Source organism: Panthera uncia, chromosome A2, assembly GCF_023721935.1.
Source record: "Panthera uncia isolate 11264 chromosome A2, Puncia_PCG_1.0, whole genome shotgun sequence".
NCBI lineage: Eukaryota > Metazoa > Chordata > Mammalia > Carnivora > Felidae > Panthera > Panthera uncia.
The window spans coordinates 160,125,692-160,153,674 of NC_064816.1; the positions used below are offsets into that span (position 1 = coordinate 160,125,692).

Sequence of the window (27,983 nt, forward strand, 5' to 3'; positions counted from 1 at the left end):
CTTACAATTGTGAAGTCCTAATTATTTCTGTAGTAAAACATACCAATTAAGAGCATAGACTTGGGGGGCACCTGGGTGGCTCAGTCAGTTAAGCATCTGACTTCAGCTCAGGTCACGATCTCACAGTACGTGAGTTTGAGCCCCCTGTCTGGCTCTGTACTGACAGCTCAGAGCCTGGAACCTGCTTCTGATTCTGTGTCTCCCTCTCTCTCTGCCCTTCCCCTAGGCATGCTCTCTCTCTCTCTCTCTCTCTCTCTCTCTCTCTCTCATAAATAAACATTTAAATAAATCTTGTGGTTTGGGGAAAGTTCCTTCATCTCCAGGATTCCATTTCCTCAATTATAAAATAGGGATAAGGATTCCTTAATTTTCTTTTTGTGGTAGGACCACACAGGGATATGCATTTGACACCTGGTTTGCCATATAGATTTTATGTAATAATGATGATGCCTTAATGATTTATTGATCTCATGAAATTGTGATGGTTTGGTGGATAGGAAAAATCTTATCCCTCCCATCCTTGCAAGTAGGGTGGAATAAGGTTATGTTCTGCATTTTGATTTTTTCTCACTTTAAACTTGTAATTAATAATCTTAGTTTGGGGGCTCATGGGAGGCTCAGTTGGTTAAGCATCTGACTCTTGACATCAGCTCAGATTTGGGAGATTGAGCCTTGTACCAGTCTCTGCACTGATGGTGTGGAGCCTGCTTGGGATCCTGTCCCCCACTTGCTTTCTCTCTCTCTCTCTCTCTCTCTCTCTCTGAAAAAAAAAAGAATCTTAGTTTATACTTGAATCAAATAGATGCATACCTTCCCATTATAAAAAAATGTAAAATAAGCATCTTTCTATATGCCAATGATATGGCTTAATCACAAGTTGTAAGTAACTTTAGTAGACAACAGAACTTGTGTCCAGTTATTCCTAGGATGAGCACAAAGTACATTTTATAAAGATGTGTTTTAGTAGATGTCCCTTAATTTGTCATTGTGTTTATAAATTGCCCCCCCCATGGTATATCATCTTGGTTGTATCTTTCGTACGTATCTTTTGTTGGATGGTGTATTCATTGGCTAGAGCTGCTGTAACAAAATACCACCACTAAGTGGCTTAAACAACAGCAATTTACTTTTTTCTGTCACAGTTCTGAAGGCCAGAATTCCAAGATCAAGGTGTCATCAAGTTTGGCTTCTCCTGAGGCCTCTCTCTTTGGCTCACAGATGGTCACCCTTTTGCTGCGTTCCCACACGGTTTCCTTCTGTGTGTGCACATTTCTGGGGTCCTTTTGTATGTCAAACTTTCATCTTCCTATGAGGACACCAGTCCAACTCACCATAGGAGCCTCTGTTTAACTTCATCACTTTTTAAAAACCCTATTTCCAAATACAATCATGTTTTGAGGTACTGGAGGTGAGCACTTCAACACAAGAATTTTGAGGGAGAAGGGGACATAATTCAGCCCCCAGGAAGAAAACCAGGAAATTCCACTCCTCAAAACTGGCATTTCAGAGGTGCTTTATGGCAGAGTTGTAGACCTGTTTACATGTTTTTCGAGCTAAAATTATGACCATGCTCTAAGATAAAAAACTGAAATTTCTGATTTCTCTTTGTGTTTCTTTAAAAGATAAATCAGGATTTCTTTTAAAAAAAGGTTTTTCTGGAAATGCTCCATTGGACTTCTTCTTTTTGAGAGCATTTGACTTCATTCTTACCTATATGACACTCCAGTTTTTACCAAAAAAACCTCAGTTACGCCCGGCTTGGTCTCCTATTTGAAGCGTCTCACTTAACAGACAGCTAGCTGTAGCACACAGTACCAGTGGGGAATATGCTTGAATCCCATATGCCTTTTAAGATCTGTATCCAGAGATACCATCGTCAAGGCCTGCTGCCCACTGGTTATGCAGCTCACCCATTATTCCAGGTCACGGGCCCCTGAAGTGGAATGCAGAATTGTTCAGAACATTTGTTTCAAAGACGAAGATTCATGGTCTACACCTCAGTCCCATTGGTTCTATGGCTCCAAGAAAGCCATGTGCTCTGAATGAGCACAAGTTTTCCCTTGACTAGACCCACACACAGAAGCACTGTACACGGGCAGCCACCATCTGGTGTGTTTAAGGAATATTTGGTGAAGCAGCTCTGTGAGTAATCTTGTGTGGATTGAAGAATATTCTCATCAACGTTTCCCAACAGCATTCTCTCTTATGGGCCCCAGTGGAGAAGTTTCTCTCTTCCCAGTGAAGTCTCCTGATGCTTATCATACTCATTTAGAAACTGAATCTTATAAAAAAAAAAACAAACACGTATTTCTCATTTTCAAATAGCTAAAAAGCTTTTGGCCAAATTTGTGGCCCGCCACTTGTGAATGTATGGGACTTCATAATACCTACTGTATGTACTTAAAAAAAATTTTTTTTACATTTATTTATTTTTGAGAGACAGAGAGAGACAGAGCACAAGTGGGGGAGGGGCAGAGAGAGAAGGAGACAGAGAATCCGAAGCAGGCTCCAGGCTCTGAGCTGGCAGCACAGAGCCTGATGCAGGGCTCAAACCCACAAACTGTGAGATTACAACCTGAGCCGAAGTTGGATGCTTAACTGACTGAGCCACCCAGGCGCCTCCCTACTGTATGTACTTTAAAAATGCTTAATGCCATCTTATTTTCCTTGTTGTCATGTTGGTTTTCTTAGTTTATTTTATCTTTGTATATCATGTCTCTGCAAAGTGCTTTACATCATAACTTCTGGGTAGGGCCTTTTGATATTTTTGCAATCACTGTGAATGAATATATGGTTATGTGTGTATGCACAGGGAAAGAGTTAAATGCTCCCTCTTTTTTTCTAGTGAGATGGAGTGTTGTTGTTGTTGTTGTTGTTGTTGTTTTTTATAATAACTTGTTTCCAATGTTTCCCTTCATGGGGAGCAAATCTAATAGGGTCTACTGGAAAGACTGCAGCTTTTCTGTGATTCTGAGGAAATAGTTTAAACATTCGAGTTCCAATGCCTCAACCGTCTCTAGGAACAGCAGTAAATACTATCTTGCCTTTTCTCTTTAAAGGAAAACTACCCTTTAAGGGAAGCACTGGGTGTTGTGTAGGAAGAATGCAATAGTATACTGAAATCTTCAGTAGTTGAAAAGCCAGTGTGATAGCGTCTTAGACCCTTAACCTGGAATACACTTACAAAATGTAAGTCCCTGCGGAAAGCTGAGAACCCACTGAAGGTACGCAGACCACCCCTAGAGGATCATGGGCAGGGGGTGGCTACAGGAATGTCTCAAGGGAAGTTCATTGGTAAACTTGATCCATGAGGGAAGCCCATTTCAGAAAGCAGGGTCAGTACCGAGGACAGCACCAAGCCCCGCGCCCTGGTGGATAGAGGCAGCAGCACCATGGACAGCACCAGCGTGCTGGGGAGAGAGGCGGGGAGACGCGACCTTATCAGCTGATGCCTTACGTAGGCTGGATCCCCACTTTGATAAGGGAGGTCTGGACGCGCGCGCCAGTGTTCGTTCTCCAAAAGCCGCAGCCCCAGACGGGGTGGGGCTAGGGGACGGGTGGTGGCGGGGTGGGGGGGAGAGCGGGGGTGGGGGGGATAGCAGAAGGCAGGTCCCCGAAAGCAGGTCCCTGCTTGGCTTCCCTGGCACGGAGTTGAGGCTGCAGCCCGCTGCCTGGAGAGAGGGGCGGTACGGAGGCAAGGCTGCGAGAGTACTGCTCTGACGCACCAGCATCCTCTCCGGCAGGAGAGGCACCCACACGCTCCAGGGTCGCCCAGCTTCCCCGCCCCCCCCCCTCCCCAACCTGGGAGATGCTCGGCTCTGGGCGACCAGACTGCTGTCTCCGCCGAGGTGAAAAGCCTGGGCATGTGACAGCTTAGGCGGGCCCGGCTGCAAGACGCAGCCCAGCGCCCTCCTCTCCGCCGCACCGTCTCCCACGGATGCTCGCCGGCAGAAGGTTGGGGCCAGTTTCATAGGCAATCCCCAGAAACCCTGCCCCCAGCCAGAGGTTGCAAACATCCGAAGTGGCTCTGGACGCAGTGGCCACCGTCCGTCTTCCTGAACTCCCCTCCTGCACACACCCTGGGCCGGCCTCCTGACCCAGAGATGGATTCGCCTGTGAACCTAACCTACTTTTCCCTCTCCACCCCCGCCCCTTTGGAGACCAACCGCAGCGGCCTCGGCGGGGAAGACTCGAGCCCCAGCCCCCTCCTCTCCGTCTTCGGTGTGCTTATCCTGACCTTGCTGGGCTTTCTGGTGGCCGCCACGTTCTCCTGGAACCTGCTGGTGTTGGCGACCATTCTCCGTGTGCGCACCTTCCACCGGGTTCCGCACAACTTAGTGGCGTCCATGGCCATCTCGGATGTGCTGGTGGCCGCTCTGGTCATGCCCCTGAGCCTGGTGCACGAGCTGTCCGGGCGCCGCTGGCAGCTGGGCCGGCGGCTGTGCCAGCTGTGGATCGCGTGCGACGTGCTCTGCTGCACGGCCAGCATCTGGAACGTGACGGCCATCGCGCTGGACCGCTACTGGTCCATCACCCGCCACCTGCAGTACACACTGCGCACCCGCAAGCGCGTCTCCAACGTTATGATAGTGCTCACCTGGGCGCTCTCCGCCGTGATCTCCCTGGCCCCGCTGCTCTTCGGCTGGGGGGAGACCTACTCCAAGGACAACGAGGAGTGCCAGGTGAGCCGCGAGCCGTCCTACACCGTGTTCTCCACCGTGGGCGCCTTCTACCTGCCCCTCTGCGTCGTGCTCTTCGTGTACTGGAAGATCTACAAGGCGGCCAGGTTCCGCGTGGGCTCCAGGACCAACAGTGTCTCACCCATATCGGAGGCTGTGGAGGTGGGTGTTTTAGTGACCCTTGCAAATACTTCACTCGCGTTCCTACGCACGCTGACTTGAAAGTTTGTAGGAAGTGAGCTTTTTAGTTTCCTTTCTTGGGGAGGGGTGGGGGCAAAGGGGAAGGGGTAGACCGGGGTAGCTGAAGAAACCCTCGGAGGCTGATTTTGCTCCAATGCGCTCAGTATCACAGAGCCAATAATGGTCTTTACCATCTCTGATGGGTTCCCCCCCCCCATATGGGAAATGAGGGGGTTGGACTACATTCTTCCACAGGGTCCCATCTGGCTCTAAAATTCTGTGACTCTATCACACCCTGTAGGAGGGCTGAAGAAGCAGGTGTCTGGGGCTATAGTAGATAAACTTGCAGCTTCCTGCATTTGGACTGAGCTGCTCAACGAGGAAGGAAGGGACAGATGGTGAGGTGCCTTGGCAGAAAGATTGCCAAACAGCAGGCCAAGCAGATTCATGTTTCGACCCAATCTATTTTTTTTTCTTTGCAAATTAAAGCAGCTAGCTTTGCAGAATACAGTGTCTCCTGGATTACTCTTTGCAGTTCTGCAGCGTCCTCTTCCCCTGGTGTGAGATTACAGATCTTTGTCTGTCTCTAAGCCTGCATTTGTTATGTCCCATTGTTGCCTGTGGTGCTGCTCTCTGGGTCTAGCCCCAGCCCTGTCAGGCTTCTGTGTATAGCTGAGGATCACCTGTTTGCCTTCCCAGACAGGCTACGGGGCAGGGGGGGTGGGGGTGGGGGGCGGAGAGGGATTAAAAATCTAAGGCAGACAATTCCCCAGCTCTTTGTAAGTGGCATTTTCTGTAGGACAATCGTTACAGCGACAGTGAGGGCTCTCTTCCAGTTCTCTCTCCGCCACACTTTCCTGTTTCTTGTTAACTCTTAATAATCCAACCCTGATTTCAATTCAGGAAATATATGACAACTGAACCCATGGGGTGTGGGGATTGCGTCCCCCCTGACCAACTCATTGCCAAGGTGATCCCTTGAGCCTAATTCACTTTTTTAAGTGAGATCAGAAATCGACACAGCCCCATTTTCTGTTAGGGGCTCTAGGGCAACAACATAAATTCAATTAAGCATATCAAGCACATACTATGGGGATGGTGGTAGGAGTGAAACAATGAAAGACATCATCTTTGCCCATGAAGAGTTCCCTCTAGTGAGGGAGGTAAACACCTACTGTGGATGCTGTAACGTGGTTCTGTTTTCCTGATCAGAGGCTAACTCCAATAATAACCAGTCAATCAAGCTTAGAGGGATCAGAGGTGTAGGTAATGGAGGAGAAAGTGCATCATTCTGGAAGAAAGAAGGAAAAGGGGGTCAGAGGCTACCTATCCTTTCATCTGGAACAATGGTCTCAACCAAGGGTGATTTGCCCCCTCCATTTGGAATGTCTGGAGACATTTCTGATTATCAAAGTTTGGGAGAGAGTGTTAATGACATCTAGCGTTAGAGGCAAGGGGTGGGGCTAAACATTGTACAGTGGACGGGACAGCCCCCACAAAAAATAATTCAGGCCAAAACGACAGTAATGCCAAATTTGGGAAACCTTGACCTATTAGATTTCTAACCTGAATGAGGAGTGCTGATGGCTAAGAGTGCTCACAGCACCAGACTGTCGGGAACTTCCATGTGTATGAGAATCCACCCCAAGCCCAGGTCAGGAGCAAGAGGACTGACCACCTTCAAGGGTCCTCCTTACATGGACTCTCTTCCGCCGGGATGCTTATCCAGGTAAATGGTTTACAATCGGTACCAGATACAGCTTTAAAAGGAAAGCAGTCACAGTTTTTCTTGTGAGGCTTACTGCAAGGCGATGCAGGCTTTCACTGCTCTGCTCTGGAGACAACAGAAACAAAGCATCATGATATCTTTGTGCTTTTATACACTAGTCTGCACTGTTTCATTTTCTCTCCTTTCTCTGCCAGATAACTTTTAAAAAATGGTTTGTCTTGGCTTTGCAAGACCTCCAAATGATCCAGGGTTCCATATACAATATGGGGCTGCCTCTGTCCTCATGTTACTGTGAAGGGTTAATTACAAACCAGGTCTCCTGATTTCTCCATGGTAGCAGGTGCCAAAATTTCTAAATACAGTTCTACCACCAACTAGCTGTGTTACCCAGGGAAACACAATACTTCCTCCTTCTTTATCTGCTGAGTTTTCTCCAAAGATATTACTGAGAACCTAACCTATGTCAGACACTGAGATGGGAACTGGCAACACAAGAGATGGGCTTTGCCCTCAAAAAAAGGATGATGAAAACACTACCAAAGATCTGGCATAAAAAGATAATGCTGAATTTATTATTTACTAGTGTATGGCTGAACCATGCTGGCCAGGCACAATCTCTCTGAGCAGAGAAGAATGCTGATCTTAAATAGCATTTTTAGAAAGCTTGGAGTTCAGACATTGGGAGGCTTTGAGAGATATAGGTAGGTTGACATCATCTGTATGAGTCTTAAATTTGTTGGTTGGTTGTCATCCCAGTAGGGGTTTACTGGTATGAATCCAACCCAGGTTGACCTGGGACTGACACTGCTAGGTTGGCTTGTAAAATAAGTCCATTGAGTTGAATTGCCCCTGATCAATAGACCAAGTTTAAGCTGGCTCTAGGCTATAGAACACACAGTCTTGTCCTAAGTTTGTGGGAACATTTAGTTCTCAGGCTCCCACTCTTGGTCCTCATTCAGCCAAAGCTTTGAGAGAAACCCTCAAGGACTAACCAGATATTGACCACTGTTGGTGATTCTCCCAGAAGATAAAGTTTCATCTGTGGAGAGCTGATGCTCAAATTGCACATCAATCAATGTAATTTCCAATCATTTCTCAGGACAGGGCAGTGCAGAAGCATTTAAGCTCTGGCTACCAAGCATTGAACAACTCTGAGGCAAACAAGTAGAAGTATTATAAGAACGGCCTGGAAGATCTCCCAAGTCATGACCCAGGATTTTCTAGTCCTAATCAAAGCCAGTCCCAAAGATTCCCTGTGTCTACCTAAGACTGCTAGTTTACCTTTTCTTTTAGTTTAAAAATAGTTGTATCTTACCTGTAGTGTTAATCCAGGTACAATGTGAAGTCTTACTTAGTGTTAGTGGGTAGACTCCTCCTTGGCTGGCCAAAAGCAAATCTGGAGTGATTTTATTAGTCAAGATTTTTTGGGGTTAAAATACTTAAACTGCTTTGTTGTGCCCCCAGAGCGTAGACTGTACAATTTACTATGTCAGCCAATGTAGACATTATTGTGCCAACCATTTTTTTAAATGAAAACCTCAAGTTGTCTGACTCCTATGGATGAGGTCAGTATTCTCAGGAATCCTTTCCCTGAAAGAGTTTTAACCGTTTGGACTCTTTGTAAGGAGATACAATCCATTGAGGGCATTGGAGAGTTAGTCCTTGAAATGGCCTAACCGATGGCCCTACTGAACAATCAATCTTGTTTCTTGATTGACATGATAAAGCGTGAGTTTAGTATGGGATAAAGAACCCTGGAGGTGTACAAGAGATGTGATCAACTTCAGTGAAGCTATAGGTATATTGTCAGATAGTCTTCATGTACTCATCTGCTTGGTCAAGGTTCTTGATTAGCAGCCAACGCATACCCTTCTACTTCTGGGCATTCTCTGCAGCTAAGGTTGAGGTCATCCTCCCTGAATCCTAACACTGCAGTTTAGGATAATTTCAGAGAGCATTAAGTCACCAACCGAGTAATTCACATTTGTTGTTCATTTTTAAAGAATGCCTGAAGAAGGTGCTTCTATAGCATGTTGAAGAAGTGAATTATCTGGAAAGCATACCAGTTATTAGTTTCTATACCTTCTCTTCTATTATTTTAGCAATTTTATATGCCCTAGAAGCAGCCCCCGTTGAGTCATTGAACAATTTGGCTTCCGATATGAAATTACGTTTTATGAGAAAGACTGAACTACTTATTACATATCAAATTGATTATTACACATTATTTTTATTTTCAGTATAGCACCCACCAACAAAGAATAGTAAGTTGTAATTTCAAACAAGAGTGAAAAAAATTCTGCTTGGGGCAAGGACACTTCTTCAGTTACAGAAACACAATCACGAGACTTACCTTCATTGGCTAAGGATTATACAGTTGCCGGATTGTTAGTGTTAAACCAATGGGTGGTAATAGGAGAAAGAGAAGGTGACAATGAATCATGATTAATCAACGAGTAGAAAAATGTGGGTGGTTTTGATTAGCAGTAGGGATTGTCTATGTATAATAACAAGATTTAAAGGCTTAATATAAGGTCTTAAAATGTGGTGACTAATTTTAGTCATGTAATTTCTCTGAAGCAAAGGGAAAAACCTTTATTACTGAACTGAGGGTTGGCCTTCAAGAGACAACAGTTCTCTGATAGGCACCATGTTGCTGAATTCATCTACCTAGAGCATGGCCCAGCCTTATCATATTTGTACAAAAGGCAGATTAGATAAGCCAGGAAGAATCAATCTGGACTTTATGCATTCTATTCCAATTAATCTTTCTCTCTGTGGTGTCCTTTGTCCATAGGATTCTAGACCTATTGCCATTTGTTTGATAATGTCTGGAATTACACAGAGTGTAAGTATTTTCATGTGTAGATCAACTATAATCTGATAACATACAAGGGCTGCAGTACATTTCACCTGGAAGCAGATCTTACTTCTTAAATTTGTAGGTGTGTGATAGAAACTAAAGAACTATGCTTCTAATAATGATCCTAAAATACCAGCTTTGAGCTGGCACACAAAATTATGAAAGATTTTCATTGCTTCAATTTTTCTAATGAAGTTCACTTTCCCTCAAGCCTTTACAAATTTACTCTCTAGCCACAAATTTGTCTTTCATGATCTTCTTTCACTATCTGGTATAACTAATTACTTTTTTAAAGAAAATTTTCTCTACTTTTCTTCATTTGCTTTTAACTTATTTCAAGTCAATTTGCTGTTTCCTTTTCAGACAACGGTAAAATTTTAGGTTGAAGGATCTGTTGTTCTATAATTATGGGGATAATGGCAGTTATAGTGATGCCTGTATAAACAAGAAAGCTGTATTGTTGTACATCTATAATGGTAGACAGCTCCCCTTGGAAATTTAGAAGGATAGGGATTTGTTGGGTGATAATGTCTCCCTCAGAGGGACTTCACTGGATAGATTTTAGATAGTTGTCATCTTTACTTGTAGCCAGTATGGAACACTGATTCTTTCAAGGATTTTTCTGTTGGCAATACTCACAAGGGTCCTTGTCTAGACTCCCAAACCTTTGAAAACAGAGGTCCTTTGGGATGTTTCATCTAGAGAAACATATCTTGTATTGCTTTCTAGCTAATTTATTTTTCTAAGGATATCTGGAAACGTCTAGTCCCTTAATGGATATTTTCTAAATTGGTAATTTCACATTTCCATTATTTTTTATTATTCAATTCCCTAATTCAAATTTGAGCCCACTTATAGAAAGATAGGGCAAGACTCTAAACTTCAGATGCTGGGTTTATACCAGAATACTGCTTGAACATTTCCAGAAGTCTATTTTCTATCTTTATTTAGTTTACAATGTGGAACATCTAGTCAATCTTTCCTTAAAAGAAGGGCTTCTGATTTTTCCATTTTATAGTTTTATATATTTTTATATTTAAAATGTTCATAGCTGGATTATATAGCTCTTCTCTTTTCTATCCTTCTACTTTTAAGGATCTGTTTTTCCCCATCTGAGGGGACTTCAATTCACTTCACTCACTGGTACAGACTTGTAGTTCAAGACAATAAGAATTTTGTTCAATACTCTCACCAAATTCTGAATTCCATAACCATGTTTATTTTTATTTTCTCTCTGAAGTTTAGGAAAATTCTAAATTATAACCCTTAACGTAACCTGAGGCCAGGGTTTTAATGGAAATTCTATAGATTTGACTCCTTATCTGGCAAATTTACTATGTGGCTTTGCTTTTTCTGAGAAAACCCTGAAGAGAGGACAGTTCATTTAGGAGGTCAGGTGCAGCTAGGTAGAAATATACAAGACCTAGATGTGCAAGGCAGGTGGGTGTGGGGATGTTACAAAACCTTCGAGACTATTTTAGAGTTAAGATTTTGTTTAAGGCCCTAGCATACCAATTAAAGAAGGAAGCTGTTAACTGTTTGGTCTTTTTCCCCCTGATTTTTCTAGGGCTCTTATCTGGGTGAATTTACTGATTTTGACTTGTCAGAAGTTCCTTATCAAGAAAGGTTTTTTTAAAAGGCATTTGTTGAGAAAAGCACAGGAGTTCAGATTATAGTGCAAGTTAAACTAGGAAGCCAAAGTTCCTAAAGGAGAAGGTTGAGTCCTTGGCTTAGACCAACCATGACACACAAGAAAGACTCTATGGTTGGCCAACAGTCAGTGCCTGTGAATAGTGCCCAAGGATCCCTGACCAGATGCTAGCAAGGGGTCACACAAGCGCCAACCCAACACTCATTGAGATGGAATACCAGCTAAACAAAGTGACATTCCTTCACAAATTGAGAGGACAGGGAATATCCTCAAATTTTGTAAAGGACCGAAAGCGAAGTTTGATCAATTGCTTTTCCACAAATTGGTGTTAAGTCTATCAGTCCTCAGAACATTAGCCCTCAGGTCTGGCTTGGAATGGATTAGAAGCTTATCAAGCCAATGCCATACAGAACAATCTTTTTTTATATTTTTATATTCAACTGAGAGAAAGGCTCTCTAGGAAAAACAAACGAAACTACCCTATGAAACCAGACTTTGCACATATAAGCAAGTAGCAATAGAATAAGTACATCGATGGCATAAACATATTTGCCAAATGGTACACCTCTAGGATGAGAGATACAACTGGCTTGCACAAAGATCTAAGTCAATTACCAAATAGTATACATCTCAATCAAAGGTCTAGTTACCTGGTACAAAGACCTAAGTCTGAAGACCTTAACCAAAGACACTTTTGGTTACAAGTCCTAGGATAACAAAATTCAGAGAGCAAAAAGAGCCCATTGGAGCTGGTTGGAGCTGTTGAGGCCACCACAGCTGGCTACAGATTCTGAGTGCCCCTGGAGTCTGGGCTCCAGTGAACGCACCTGTGGTCCAAGCGTCCTGTGGAGGGTCTTCAAAATGATCTCAGTGGACTCTGTTGAACTGTCCAAGGATGATACGACCACCACACAGTATCTGAAACAGAAATAAATGCCAAACTGCTTACTACAGTGAGAAGAAACTATACTTGTCAAGCACCGTATCCAGAATGGAGCAGAATGCTGAACACCTGTGGGGACTGGGGACAGCGTGGAGTTCAGGGCAGTGAACTGACATCTCCCTAAGACGAGGTTCCTCGGTGAGACTGCTGTCAATTGATTGGTGCTCAGAGGAGCATTTATTGGGGGTGAGTCCTATCCTAATTGGCTGACGTTCGAGGCCAGACATGATGGATTGTGTGGTTTGCAAATGAGTATTCACAGAGGGGGATTGTCCCTGGTCAGTGGAAGATATGTAAACAGCAAGACTCCTTGTTGCCATAGCCACAGAACAATCAGTCTTCCTAAGTTTGTTGGGAAGTTCAAGCGATGTTTTCACCCTCCCCTGTGTGGAGCCCTCCCTTAACGTGTAAGACCATTTCTAGTTTGAGCATCCTGGTTCATCGGTCCATCTTCCATTCTGACAGTGGGCTGGTCTAACCTGCAAACCACCCAAAACCACTTCTAAGGTAACAGTCTTCATCCTTGAACTGCAGTACCTACCATTGATGGTAATCTATCAATTATGTGTGATATTAATAGGAAGGCGAAGCTGAGTGGTTAGAGGAAATGAAAGAAACCTACTAGGTTTATGATTAACCCGTAAATCGTTATTTAGTACATAACGATTTCAGAAAAATTAGAAGTCTGACACATAAGTACACGTCCCCCAAAGAACGCATTTATTTGGAGAGATGAGGCTAATTGTTCACCTAGAAAAATTTTGTATGTGTATCCTAAATTGTGAGATGTGTGCTTCAAACGATACAGCATTACAAAGATGATTAAGAAAAGTCTAATTTGGCTTGGATGTCCACTTTATTGTTTATCCTCCTACTTCTTTTTCTGTGAATCTACTAATGAGCGTGTTGAGTAATTGATAGAGTAATTAATAGAGTTCTATTCTCAAGACTCAATTAGGCGCTTTATTGTAATCATTGATTAGCAGAAAGCAAAGAGCTAAGGAGTCCCTGAGTCAGAAAGCCACAGGGCGAGCAACAAAAAGCCATGAGACACTAGAAACCTGAAACTTCCCAGACGACAAAGATCCTCCTTCCAGCAGAGCCTCTGCTGTCCCAGAAGAACCATTTTAAATCCGTGGCCCTCTTTCTTCTGTCAGGTGAGTTGGTGTTGAAGGATGCATGAAGAGGGGCCCAGTTAAACAGTCAACATTTCATATCGAGGTCCTAGAAAATGTGCTTTTCTAAGTCACGTGGGGTTCTAGGACTAACCTATAAATAACTCCTGACTCACAGAAAACCAGAAAAAGATAGTATTCAGAGAAAATATTTAATCTGAATCTAAAGCAGAACCATAAGGGGTTCCCATGGGACATAAAAAAGAATGGTTAAAACAGGAATCTTGAGTCTTTGTTGGAAGGGGCTATGGACGTGGGCCCCCCACTGCTGTACTAACAACTCTGTGAGGAAGGAACATGCATGTAACCCCTGCGAGGGTTTAGCTGAGCCCCCCTATTGACAAGGGGAAAGTCCTCCTGAAGACAAACTTAGGAATAAACTCCCTGGGATATCTTTAAGAATGCCCTTCATTCAACATTAGAACCATTACACAGCAGACGATTCTTGCAGACCCAGCGAATGTCCGTTTTATCTGGGAACAGCTCATCACCTGTAGGAACCCAGATAAACTGGAAGAACACCAGGTTTTATAGGATGACTGCCAAATGCCCATACAAGCAGGCCTGCATGTAGGGCACTTCATGTTCCTGTACAGGGACCACAACTAAAGTGATGAACTTCCATAAAAGTGTCCTATAAAAAGTCATCTTCCTTTCCCAAGGCTAATTTCCATCGAAATATTCAAATCCTACACTTAAATGTAGGTCATATGCCTGGAAACCTTGCAACTTTTTCCCATTATGCAACAGGAAACTCCTACAAACATAATGTGCCAACACGGGGATATATGTCATCCTTACAGAAGGCTGGTCTTCCATTGGTAGTTTCGTTGTGAGGCTCATCGTGTCTTGCAACTGGAATTTGAGTACATAAAGGACTACGCGGGGGCTTCTGGAGTCAGTCTGAAAAGGCTAATGACCACAGGGAAGGCAGACAGGGAGTCAAGATGGGAGGGGTTGGCTGTTTCCCAAAAGACTGCCATATCTCCAAAGCCAGAATATCTGGCTGTGTGTTGCTGTATTTATTTCTACTGTTAGACCAGAGCCTTTGACAAAGTCTAGTTTAAGTGTTCTACTTTTATATCAGTTGTGCTATAGAGAATTAAGGGGTGGTCACAGGGGAGTCACAACCCTGAGTGGCCAGTGCTACCCCTGAAAAAGTGCTGAGAGGGAGGAGAATTTTTAGGGGTTTTAAAGTCAGGACCAGAATGTTGCTTCAAGTTGCCACCCTTGGAAAAGGGGTAAAAATCGCTTCCCTGATGCCGTTTTGGGTTTGAGTTTTATTAAGAAATTGGTAGGTTTTCCCGTTTGTGCGGAAAAATAAAGCTAAATATTGTGTTGCATTTCCATAAATGAATTCCCTGCAATGCACTACCGGATGTGCACTAATAATATATGAAAGGTCACTGGCACATCTCGGGGTGAGGCTGGGGTCTAGAAAGAGGTTTTCACTTCTCACTTTATGTCCGTTTTTCCGGGTTGCAGTGTTGTGGACTATTTGTTCCAATATTTATGATTTTCTTTTTGATTGCACAATACTTGGTGTTTCACTATTCTTCAAGCAAATAACAAGAAGGCTATCGTGCAAATTTAAGAATTCATATAGCAGCTAATCTTACCTTAACCATAGTGTCCTTATTTATACCTCCGTTATGCTCCATGAACAGATAAATCGATTCCTTTGGACTCCCAATCTGTAGATGTAGCCATGAACTGGTCAAGGGGGTTAGGTTAACAAGAATGACCCTCTGACCTGGTCCTTCGCCTAAAAGTTTGTGTGCTATTGAGAGAGAGCTGTGTGAGCATCCTTTTCAAATGCACTGGGATCACAGAATGCTGAATCTGCTGGGTTGGGCTGGGAAGAATGATATCGAACGTCCACGTAGTCTCACCCGCTAGGGAATGAAAGTCTGCTTTCCATGAAGCCCCGAGGGAGGTAAGTGTCCTGGTGAGCGAACTGTCCCAAACGGTCCTGGGAAACTGACGCCAGGAGAAAAGTTCTAGAAAATTCCTTGAGGGAGGATTCACATGAGCACAGAAAGTTACAAAGATTTCAGAAAGTTGTGAGGATTTTAGAAAGTCAGACTTTAATTGTCCCAGGGTTTGACAAGGATTCGGAGCACTTTTGATTACTCGTGCCTTTGTCACCGAATTACACGCACTGACTATGTGACTGGCTTATTTTTTCAGTTGTTTGTTGTTGAACAGGCAGCAGTGGGAAATTCATCTTCATCATTTTTATTATGGGTGTTCCCATTTTCCTTCCACTTCTAAGACGTAAGCAAATGCCAGCTCTGTCACCACGTTTCCACGGCTGAGGGTGGGCTCCCCAGGCAGCCAGTCTCCCGCACGCAGTGACCAAGGGCTTTCTCTTCAAGTGGATGTGCAGGACCCAGCGCCTGGAAGGCACAAGAAGGTGGCTCTTCATGAAGCTTCTGCTTATCTCTTCCAGGCGAAGACCTCTGCTCAGCAGCCTCAGATGGTGTTCACAGTCCGCCACACCACCGTCACCTTCCAGACAGAAGGGGACACGTGGAGGGAGCAGAAAGAGCAGAAGGCCGCCCTGATGGTGGGCATCCTCATTGGGGTGTTTGCGCTCTGCTGGATCCCTTTCTTCACCACGGAGCTCATCAGCCCCCTGTGTTCCTGCGACATCCCCACCATCTGGAAGAGCATCTTCCTTTGGCTTGGCTACTCCAACTCCTTCTTTAACCCCCTGATCTATACAGCTTTCAACAAGAACTACAACAGTGCCTTCAAGAACTTCTTTTCTAAGCAACACTGAGCACGAGGGCTGGAGATAGGAAGGAGCTGTCCTGTAACTCAATCAAATTTCCAATTCTACCTACTTCCCCATAAATACCCAGCACCACACGGAAGAGGCAAGTCCTCGGAGTTCTCCGGGGTCGTCTTCAGAACGAGCCCTCCCTTCCACGCTCCAAGGCAGGAATGTGGGTCTTCCCAGACAGTTTTGGTGACCTTATTAATCTAACTTGCCTGTTCTTGCTCCCCCTGCACCTACCAGCCACGGACTTTGCCCACAAAGTGCCCTTTCCTCCCCCAAATCCACTCCAGCATGGTCATCGTCCTTGCCCCAGAGAAGTCAGACATAGCAGATGAGAGGGAGGAAATAAAGCAACACGGACAGATTGAGAATGGGTGGATGATGATGAATTAGAAGTCATACTGAGATATCCGAGGGGTAGGAAACCATAGTTCCAAGTTTTGTGGAATAGTCCTTATTTCGAACATTCCATTCTGTGGTCCTGGTAAACATACCCTAGTACTTATTGTGTATGTCCCAGTGTTTGGCCATAAAATATTGTCTCTGAACCTATTAAAGCACATGGCCACAGCTGTAAGACCAGTGAATACTGGCTTTAAGGCTTTGTTTGTGGCAACCACATGTGTGTGTGCGCACGCGCACACACACACACACACACACACACACACACACACAGAACTCTGGAGGAGGTGAGTGTTCCAAAGGCCAGTTTATTCTAAAATCCAACCCATCAAGGGGCGCCTGGGTGGCGCAGTCGGTTAAGCGTCCGACTTCAGCCAGGTCACGATCTCGCGGTCCGTGAGTTCGAGCCCCGCGTCAGGCTCTGGGCTGATGGCTCGGAGCCTGGAGCCTGTTTCCGATTCTGTGTCTCCCTCTCTCTCTGCCCCTCCCCCGTTCATGCTCTGTCTCTCTCTGTCCCAAAAATAAATAAAAAACGTTGAAAAAAAAAATTTTTTTAAATCCAACCCATCAACTTGGAACAGGAGCTGAAAGTCAAACCAAATATCTCCCACCATTCTGAGGCAACTGTGCACCAACCATAGAAAAATAGACTAGTTTTGTAGACTCTGTCAAACTTGCTTATTTCCTATGGAGTTTCTTTGTATAGAATTTATTCAAATGTTGCAGGACAAAGACCTTTATCCTTGGATCATGAGGTTAGAGGAAAACAGGTGTCATGAAGCTGGCGGCTTCTTTTAGTCTCATAACCAAGGACCATGAAGGTATATTTACCGAACACGTACACTTTAAAGGGACAGTTGGTTAATTTGCTATTTTTTACTGATGTGTGAATGCCCATTTTGAGGCCAACACTACTACTAACTAATGAGAAAAGCAGAAATATGGTAAAATGTGGCCTTGGTCCTCGGCAGGTTGACACCTCTATATAAGTGAGTCAAGGCATTTAAGTGATGGTGTGGTGTTTATATGATCATATAAAACCTAGGCCATTCTACAAAACTTTAAAAAGATCTTGGGCAATAAAAGTGCCTGTGGTCCACTATGTCCCTGGTTCTTTCAATGCATGAATTCAAAAACTATATCTCATAATAATCTTTGATTATTATCATAAATATATATGTATTCTTTTGTATATAATAAATTATATCAAGAATAGGAAATCTGTGTGAATTTGCAGTCTTGGTTGGAAGTTTAGTCTTGCATTTACTGCCAAGATTCTTTACTCAAAGAATGTGAGCAGACGAGGAAATGTTACACAGCTTCTGTGGGTCATGGCTGATGATGCTAAGTGCAGACCTCTTATCTATGCATTGAAGCAAGTTCATGGAAGAATTTGCTTGGAAACATTCTTAGGTTTTTCTGCCTTCTGTTTATATAACTTGAAGTGCCAAACCTACAAATATTTTAATTTCTTTTTAGTTTTTTTTTTTGAGAGAGAGAGAGAGACAGAGGGAGAGGAAGGAGCAGAGAGAGAGAGAGAGAGAGAGAGAGAATCCCAAGCAGGTTCCATGCTGTCAGCACAGAGCCTGGTGTGGGGCTCAAACCCATGTACTGTGAGCTCTTGACCTGAACTGAAACCAAGAGTCAGATGCTTAAGTGACTGAGCCACCCAGGCACCCAACCCACAGATATTTTACAATACGGATTGTTCATTTCAGTTGCCTTCCCCACTATTACTTGGAACCAGAGAGACCGCCAAATGCTATTAGATTCTAGTGTCATAATAAAGGACGAGCGTCTAAAATTTCATCAATACCTCGTAGCAGAGAAGGCTACGCTCAGACAAGGGGAGCCCAGAGATGGGACATCACAACCAAGGGAAGGGGAGCCTGGGTGGCTCAGTCAGTTGAGCGTCCGACTTCGGCTCAGGTCATGATCTCACAGTTCATGAGTTCGAGCCCCGCATCGGGCTCTGCACTGACCGTTCACAGCCTGGAACCTGCTTCAGATTCCGTGTCTCCCTCTCTCTCTCTGCCCCTCCCCCACTCGTGCTCAGTCTCTCTCTCTCTCTCTCTCTCTCTCTCTCTCAAATAAACATTAAATCAATAAATAAAAGAACCATGGGTAAACTTTTCAGTCAATCTATCTGAAAGAGCCCGCGAATGTCATTGCAATCCATTATTTCAATGTTTGTCTTTCTGTTTTAAAAAAACAAGGGTCCTTTCCTTGACACTTTTAGGAAGATCTGCCACATTTGCTGGTGGCTTCAAAAACTCCTTGACTCCCCCAGGATTCCGTATCCCTCGTTGGAGAAACACGTCATTATTTTCATTTCAGTCTCCTACTGAGGCTATTCATATTTCTGTCAGATGAACAGGTCCGGTGGCTGTTGTCATTCGATACGTACTTAACGCCTCCCGGACGGCACTTTATACGTTGTGCGACAAGCTCTGCGTGCGCCAGAGTGAGAGACACTGTCCCCACCGTGGAAGAAGTGGCACCTCATGAGTTATTCTGCTTCTATTTCGATTCCAAAAGTTGTCCGTGACTAGGTTGGAAATGCTAGAAAATGCAAATGGTGATTGAGCCAGGGTGTCTAGGGTGAATTTCGTCACCTGTGAGCCCGCCACGGCCCGCGGTCAGCGGTCCAGGGCTGGCTGGCCGTGCTTGTCTGCGCTTCTGTCTGTCAGTGGGGCTGGTGTACTCGCCTTCCCGAGCAGCCCCTGAGTGATGCGGGGAGCCCTCTCTGCCGAGGGTGCCACGGCCCCGGAGGACCACGTCCATCGTGGGTAGCCCGTGTCTGGCTGCCACGGGGTCACCCAGCCGCACAACAGCTCTCTGTTTTGTCTCCCCCTTTGCATTCAGAGCAGCTCACACTTACTCGTACCGTGTGCCCAGAGATGTCGTCTCTGGCCATCCTGGTGTTTCTGTTAACAGGAACGATGAGGGTCCTGTCTCCTGACCCAGCTGGGCAAACTCTGAGGGTGGTGGCATTTGATGTGACAGTGTCTCCAGGCTCTGCCCTCCAACTTCTCTCCAGTCGGGTCTGCTGGAGCTGAACTTGGGGGTGTCGTGGGCTGGGCCGTGTCCCCCCAGAGTTCATAGGTGAAGCCCTAACCCCCCAGCCCTCAGGATGTGGCTGTACGTGGAGGTGATTAAGGTGAAGTGAGGTCAGGAGGGTGGCCCTGGTCCAGTGTGACTGGTGTCCCTATAAGGAGGGGAGGTCAGGACACACACACAGGGGGACGACCCCATGAGGACACGGGGAGGAGATGGCATCCACACGCCAGGGACAGAGGCCTCAGGAGGGACCAACCTACCCACACCGTGATCTCCGACTCCCAGCCTCCAAAACTGAGAAAATGAATGTATTTGTTTAAATTGCCCAGCCCGTGGTCCTTTGCTAAGGCAGCCCAAACACACTAACATAGGATAGGATTCGGGTTAGGGTTATCGAACCAAACCTCCAGTTTGGCATCGGACAGCCTGCCTGTCTCCTCTGCCCTGACCAGGCACCTTAAGGGGGACAGAGGTCCGGGCCCAGATTGGAGAAGGTGGGCTGGAGAGAGTGGGTACAGAGGCCACCTCTCACCTTCCTGCTCCTCAAGGTAGGTGGGGTCCCCTGGGCACTGAGCCATTCCCCAGCGGGTCACAGGGATCACGATGGACCACAATCGGCGTTCGCAACTACGCCCGTTGTGACTCTAGCATCAGCAAGAAACCACGCCACTAATAGATACATTCTTCATTACTTACACTGATGTCTCCAAATACAGTGTGTTAGAATCTTTGAGACAATGTAAGTTTTGTCTCATGGACTTAATTCCCCCCCCCCTACATTTTAGAATCAATCTAATGTAATCTAATGTTAATCAATCTAATCAATCTAATGTTAAGGTCAAAGAGGGGAAGGATCTCGGGAAAGACCACGTGAGGTTTCGCAAGTGTGGCTGGAGACAAGGGCCTGGCGGTGAGCTCAGAGCCACATTTGAGAACAAAACTGACTGCCCGGCTCTTCTGTCCATTTAATTGTGGTTTTATTTTTTTTTTTTTAATTTTTTTTTCAACATTTTTTATTTATTTTTGGGACAGAGAGAGACAGAGCATGAACGGGGGAGGGGCAGAGAGAGAGAGGGAGACACAGAATCGGAAACAGGCTCCAGGCTCCGAGCCATCAGCCCAGAGCCTGACGCGGGGCTCGAACTCACGGACCGCCAGATCGTGACCTGGCTGAAGTCGGACGCTTAACCGACTGCGCCACCCAGGCGCCCCTTAATTGTGGTTTTAAATGAGACCGGTGGGTGAGTGGGGCAATGGTTCTTAGCCTCCCCCAAAAATATGGTCGAGGGGCGCCTGGGTGACTCAGTCGGTTAAGCGTCCGACTTCAGCTCAGGTCATGATCTCATAGTTCGTGAGTTCGAGCTCCGCGTCGGGCTCTGTGCTGACAGCTTGGAGCCTGGAGCCTGCTTCGGAATCTGTGTCTCCCCCCACCCTCGCCCCCTCTCCCTCCCCTGCTCGTGCTCTGTCTCTCTGTCTCTCTCAAAAATAAACACTAAAAAAATTTTTTTTTAATATGGTAGAGAACAAAGTTTGAAGATGACCCTGTGTGTGTGTGTGTGTGCATGTCTGCATGTATGTGCACGTGCACAGGTGCTCATGCGATTTACAGAGAATGTACAAGGCTATAAAATGTGACAGCCGGCCAGGGGGCCCTAGGCTCTGGGAGCTTAAAACCAGCCAGCAGCAGGACACACAGTAGGTCTATGTACAGCAGAGTACCTGCCACCCTGGTTGCTGACTCTGGCTCTCTCTTCGTCTGGAGGTGTGGCTTCTCCTCTGCTCGGCTGTTTATCTCTTCGCCCACCAGTGCCACACTCTTTACCCGTCGAGGCCCAGATTTTGTTACGCCCTTCGGTAGGTCTCATATTATTGTTCACATAGCCCTCTGCTGTCACGGTTTTCCCAGTTTTGTTAAATACTATCTTCCCATCGGACTCTACGTCAGCGTGCCTAGTTCCAGACAAAACGTGGTTGGCATTTTTTATTAATGTTGCGTTAGGTAAATGGCTCCATGCCTAACCTGGAAGGCCTTAGGGAAGACAGTCGTCTAGGATGCTGAGTCATCCTATCCGAGAGCGAGGGATGTCCTTATTCGTGTGTAACACATTCCTTCCTTCCTACTCCTTAACCAGCCCGCCTTGTCTCAGGGCACCGCGAGGTGAGGGTCCTGGAACCATCGGTGAGGCCATTCGCGTCTTGTAGCTTCAGGACAGAGTTCTGGCCACAGACACACCGAACTGTGGTGAGCCCACCCTGCGGTTTGAAACAAAGGCCTCAAGACATAATCACGTGACGAGAGTCCACCAGACAGCGTTTCCGGTTTCCTCCATTGGATGGAAAGTCGTGGGATGCCCAATTACGTTACTACAGATCACGCGCACTGCTCAGTTTCCTCTTGCCGCTGTAACAAATACTACAGACTTGGTGGTTTAAAACCACAGGAAGTGATCATCTCACAGTTCTGGAGGTCGGAAGTCCAACATGGCCTCACCGGATTCAAATCACGGCCTCCGCAGGGCTATTTTCTTTCTGGATGTGCGAGGCGAGCATCCGTGCCCTGGACTCATTAGCTTTCAGACACCTTTCCTTGGCTCGTTGCCTTGCCTCTGGCTGCCAAGCCAGCGACGTCACAGCCCTCCTGCCTTCTTCCATTGTCACACGTCCCTTGGACTCACTGCTGCCTCCCTCCTCCGCTTGTAAGGATCCCTTGATTACATTGGGCCCAAAGAGATAATCCAGCAAACCTGCCCAGGACAGGCAGCTGACTCCTGAGGCCACTTCCAAGAAGTACTTTAAAGTTCCAAAGCCACACGGTCAATCGTCCAAGCCGCTGGAATGTGGGATCTAATGTGTGGCTTAATGGGCAGATAGGCCAGACTGAACTCACTTAGAAATCAGCAGGGTAGGGGTGCCTGGGGGGCTCAGTCGGTGAAGCGTCCGACTTCGGCTCAGGTCACGATCTCACGGTTTGTGAGTTCGAGCCCCGCATTGGGCTCTGTGCGCTGACAGCGTGGAGCCTGCTTGGGGTTTTCTTTCTCTCCTGTCTCTCTCCCCCTCCCCCATTTGCACTCTCTCTCAAAATAAATAAACTTAAAAAAAAAAGAAAGAAATCAGCAGGCTAATTCCTGATGAGGAAACACTAGCTGTGCTATTTCCCAACAATTGTGGGTGAGGGCTCCGTGCCCAAATCACCCAAAATGTGGCACCGTGCCAGTGGTTATGCAAATCAACCATCCCTCTGCCTTGATGGCGCCCTGGATGCCGGGCCTGCGGTTTTCCATCAGGGAGCAAGGAGCCTTCACTCGTCGTAGCCCCCACCGTGCAGAACACCAGTGGCCCAGGCGAGTGGCTTGCAAATTGATTTGGCAATAGGACCCTTTCATCAAGGGCGCCCACTCCCCAGAGGACTCTTACCGGAGGACACTAGAGACTGCCGGGGCCAGTGGCCCTCCCGGTCCTCCCCTTCCCAGGTAGCAAGACACTGGGAGGCATCCTGGTTCCGTTCTTGCCTCACGGACACAGGGTTGGTTCTCTGCTCCCTGCAGCCAAAATCCCAATGGGGACTTTTCCGAGATGATGATGGGCTGAGAGTCGCGTGTCTCCTCTGTTCATATCCACAGTGAAGCAGCTTCCTGACATCAGTGCCTTGGGAAGGGAACCGCTCATCCGAACTGGTATTTCTCCCTGGTGTAAGCCGACTGCTTTAGAAAATGATGAACGTATTTCATTCACCACCTCCCATCCTAGCTCTGCCTCTATGCTCTAATTGACGTGTTCAATTCTCAATGAAATCGTTATTTCCCTCTTTGGCCCTAGGAAGGCTTTGAGGCAGCTTATGACAGAACCAGACAATCAGGTTATTGTAATAAAAACTGTGGGCGCTTCGGAAGCCTTGTCGGAACGTCTAGTAGGAATGATCACTTTTCTAAAAGGAGAAAGGGCGCCTACCGTCACAGCTGCCTTTCTCTACAAACCCCGGGAAGCCCATCCCCATGCCGCAGAGTACAAAGGGGATAAAGCTGGAGGGCATAAGAGCAGACCCCGAAAGCAGTCCAGTCCCTCTGACCGCACCTCTGTGGGGACCGTGGCCTTGCCGTGGCTGGTCCGGCAGAAGTGTCACTCTCAGACCGTGGCCGACACGGGTGGGATAGACTCCACGAGATTCACACTGGCTTTAAGGGACCACAATTGTGTGTTTCTCCCGACTGTGGGACACCCGTCTTCTATCCTGGCACAGGTAGCACGAGCCAACCTCCCAGAGCTTCTCCTGTTTTCCAGGTGCCAGACTAACAGTCACTATGAGAATGATCTGGGGTCACCGACATACTATTTTAAAGAATACGTTCATGTGCCTTATGCCCACGCCTTGCCAGACACACAGACTTCTCCCCAGTCACCAAAGGTATCCGTCTGCCGGGATTGGAGGCTAAGATGGTCAGGAGAAGGATAGATTGATCCCCTCAGCTTTGAATAGCAGTTTTGAAAAGACAATGAGAAGAAAGGATTTTCTACATTCCTCGAACTCCTCTCTTTGAGTATTATAATTGGAAACAGAACCCATAGTGTGTGTGTGTGTGTGTGTGTGTGCGCCCTCGCATAAGGAGGGAGAGAGAGAGAAAGATTTTAAGGAATTGGTTCTTGTGAAGTCTGTGATCTGTAGAGTAGGGCCTACGGGCTGGCAGTTCAGGGAGGAGTGAATGTTGCAGCCAGAGTCGAAGGACATCTGCTGGCAGAACTCCTCCTTCCGTGGGGGAGGTCAGTCTTTGGTGAAGGCCGTCAACGTACCGGACGAGACCCACCCGCATCGTGGAGGTCGGTCTGCTTTGCTCCACGTCTACCGATTCACATGGTAATTGAATTTTTAAGATGCCTTCACACCTAGAGTAACGTTTGACTAATATCTGGGCACCACAGCCCAGCTGACCCGTGAAAGTCACTGTTACAGAGGCAAACTCTCCTGTGGCCGCTAAGCGGTGAGACTTGGTGCCCTATGGCAGAGAAGGTGCACGTACCTGCTTTCTTTTCCACGATGGCCTCAACGATACAGTCAGTGCCTGCAGCACAGTTAGCTCTCAAATATCTTTTGAGTGAAAATAGAAAGGCTTAAACCCTGCTTTTCCGCCTGGAGAATTGAGAAAAATGGACCCAGGGGCGGAGCGATGAGGTCAGGCACATGGTCCCTGTCCTCCAGCCTCTGTGGGACGCTCTAGAAATATTCGGCTGACATGGAAAAGACTGAGAGCAGCCGTGTCGTGGCGTCTTTGCTCTGCCGCCCTTCGGACTGGCTCAGAGTGACAGAGGATGACCTAGATGGCTGTCCGGGGGGCATCCTGCAGTGTTGTGTTTTGAAGTGACACACAGATGCTGCTGACGAACAGAGGCCGCAGGTGGGCACCAGACCCCGAGACATAAATGACTCAGGGCCAGGCCTCGGCACACGGTCTGGAGAGGAGAGAGGGGGCCAGTCCCAGTTTGGGCGGTGGTCCAGGAAGAAAGTCAGACTGGCCGTTCTACCGCAGACAGATGTGGATCCAGGGGATGCCTCCTGGGTCAGGAGCCCGGCTTGCACTGGGAATGTCTTCTCCAGGAGAAGGGGAAGCAGTGGGGACTCATCTAACGAGCCCTCGTCTTTGAAATGACTACGTGATGTATCCATGGTAGAGACAGACATTCCTCCCCATTTCTCTTTCTCAACAAGATGTCCAGGGGCCCAGTCGGTTAAACATCTGACTTTGGCTCAGGACATGATCTCAGGGTACACGAGTTCGAGCCCCGCGTCCAGCTCTGCGCTGAGAGCTCAGAGCCTGGAGCCTGCTTCGGATTCTGTGTCTCCTTCTCTCTCTGCCCCTCCCCCACTCATGCTCTCTGTGTCTCTCTCTCAAAAATAAATTTTAAAAAACATTAAAAAATTAAATAAAAAAAGGTTAAACAAGATGTCCAAATAATGGTATTAACCCAGGTCCCCTGTCTTGCTGCCTATAAATCTCAGTTTCCCTGGTCACTTTTGAGTGAACAAAACTTAGAACAAAAGTGAGTTTTGACCGACTGTCCTCTACAAAAATCAGGTGTTGGCAAACTTCTGTAAAAATTCAGATAGTAAATTTTTAGGCTTTGCAGATCATACAGCTTCTGTCACCACTATTAATTGGACCATGATGGCATGGCCACAGACGTAGAGGTTACAAAAATCAGCACACGGGGCTTTGTTCCAATAAAACTTTATTTATGGACACCGAAATTTGGATTTCACGTAATTTTCACAGTGTGAATTTATTGCATTGTGAAGTATTATTCTTTCGAATTTTTTCCATTCTCTTAAAAATGTAAAATCCACCCTTTGCTAGTGTGTCACACAAAAATAAGTGGCAGATTTAGCACGCAAATTATCTGAACCCTGATCTAATTTTTAAAATCTTTAAACTTCTTACTTCCTGAAGAATGGTCTTTTTTTTAATTAAAAAAAATTTTTTTTAATGTTTTTATTTATTTTTGAGACAGAGAGAGACACAGCATGAGCAGGGGAGGGGAAGAAAGAGAGGGAGACACAGAATCTGAAACAGGCTCCGGGCTCCGAGCTGTCAGCGCAGAGCCCGACGCGGGGCTCGAACCCACGGACCGTGAGATCATGACCTGAGCCGAAGTTGGACACTTAACCGACTGAGCCACGCAGGTGCCCCAAGAATGGTCTTCTTGAACTGTACTTTGTGGCAAACTTTTAATAAAGGTTTACATTCTTTAACTTCCTTGCAGTGTTATTCGACTGTTCTCTTCCTGTGAGTTGCCCTTGAAGTCTGATACAAACCTAACACCCTGTGCTCTGTAAGTGACCTGACCTCTTCGCCAGGAGGCCTATGGGCCTTTTTCCTTCTCTGCCATGCGTTTTATGGGTTTCCATCTCAGAGTGGACGTACCCATTTTCCCCAGGGACCTTTCAATATGTGGATTCGGTCCATCTTTTATTTCAGGAAAACACCCTTGAATTAAATTCCAAATAGTCTGTTCCGTTGTTTTATCTTTCTAGTGGCTGCATTGATTTGCATGTTGAACCTTCTTTGTTAGTTTCGCGAATGTCTCTGATCATTTTTATTTTCTTTTTCCCCTTGGCCCTTTATGTTCCTCCTTGTGCTTCTGGTGATATCTTCATTGTTTAGTTTTGTAATTTTATTGTCGTTTTTGAGTTGACTTTGTCTTTTTCTCCTCTTTCTTTCCTGAGTTTCATGAGTCCCCACTTTATGCCTTAATATTTCTCTATTTCTCTCCTGAGTTTCTGAGTTTCAGTTTTGATTCATGGTTATCCTTTTTTTTAATGTTTTTATTTATTTTTGAGAGAGGGAGAGAGAGAGAGAGAGAGAGAGCACGTGCGCGCGCACGCGAGCCAGCAGGGGAGGGGCAGAGAGAGGGAGGAGGCACAGAATCCAAAGCAGGCTCCGGGCTCCGAGCTGTCAGCACAGAGCCCAATGCGGGGCTCGAACTCATGGACCACGAGATCATGACCTGAGCGGAAGTCGGACTCTTAACTGACTGAGCCACCCAGGCGCCTTGATTCATGGGAATCTTATTTTCTCATCTAATTATATATAGTTTACATTAGATTGTCATGGTTTTCATCTGCCTTCGTTAACCATCTTACCTGAGAGAATTATCTGAATAGAAAACGGAGCCCACTACACAAGTAGGCAGCTCAAAAGAGTTATATATATATATATATATATATATCTCACCAATAATAACCATACTATTAAAACAATATTGCATCTTTTCATTAAGAGAAGAATCTGCTGGTTTAAAAAATAACACGATGGCCAAAACGAACGATACCCAGTGCTGGAATGGTTAGGAGTTCCCTCATTCCCAGCTGGTGGGAGTGAAAATGGCCCCAGTGTTTTTGAAGTTCATTCTTCCCTATTTAACAGAAACCTTGACCATGTGCGTAAAGGAAAAGTTCTGCTTGCTCTTCCCGTTCCCCCATTAGGGATGGGCCCCCAGCAGCTCAGGAAAGCAGCTTCCATTCAGGGAAGACATTTTTGAGAAGCTGACAGTCGTTACGTCCTTTGATCTTCACGGGCCCGGAATTACTGAAGTGTTTAAGAAGTTACTTTTGGAGTTCCTTGATTCTCATCGTGTTATGTTTGCTTCAGGCTGAGGGCTGGGAGAGGGGAGAGCGGCCGCGGGAGGAGCCCTGTGGGAGACTCCTGTGTTATGAAGATAAGATCAAACCCCCAGAAGATGAAAACGAGCCAGGGTCTGCCTCTTCAGAAGTCCTGAGTCTGAAGGTCAGGACCAGTGGGCTGTAAAGCAATGATATGATCCAATTCTTAAGGGAATTACCCTGCAGGAAAGTAAAACCTTCAAGAAAACATTGGTGAGCCCAGCCTGGAGTTGGTGGGGCTGGAAGAGACACGGGAGGCCAGTGGATGGACAGACAGATGGACAGGCTGCTGCTGGACGAAGGGGAGCAGGATGGTGGGGAAGCCAGCAACACCCGTGTTCAGAGGCTTTGCTTGGGCATACGTGAC

General features: G+C 46.2%; 1 protein-coding gene across 1 annotated transcript; it reads left to right on the forward strand.

The window, feature by feature from the left end:
- The first annotated feature begins 4,101 nt into the window (after positions 1-4,101).
- HTR5A (5-hydroxytryptamine receptor 5A) lies at positions 4,102-16,374 on the forward strand. The gene is made up of 2 exons (XM_049643169.1): positions 4,102-4,841; positions 15,673-16,374. Exons 1-2 carry the CDS (start codon positions 4,104-4,106, stop codon positions 16,003-16,005), a joined length of 1,071 nt encoding a protein of 356 aa, XP_049499126.1. The 5' UTR covers positions 4,102-4,103; the 3' UTR covers positions 16,006-16,374.
- Positions 16,375-27,983: the final 11,609 nt, after the last annotated feature.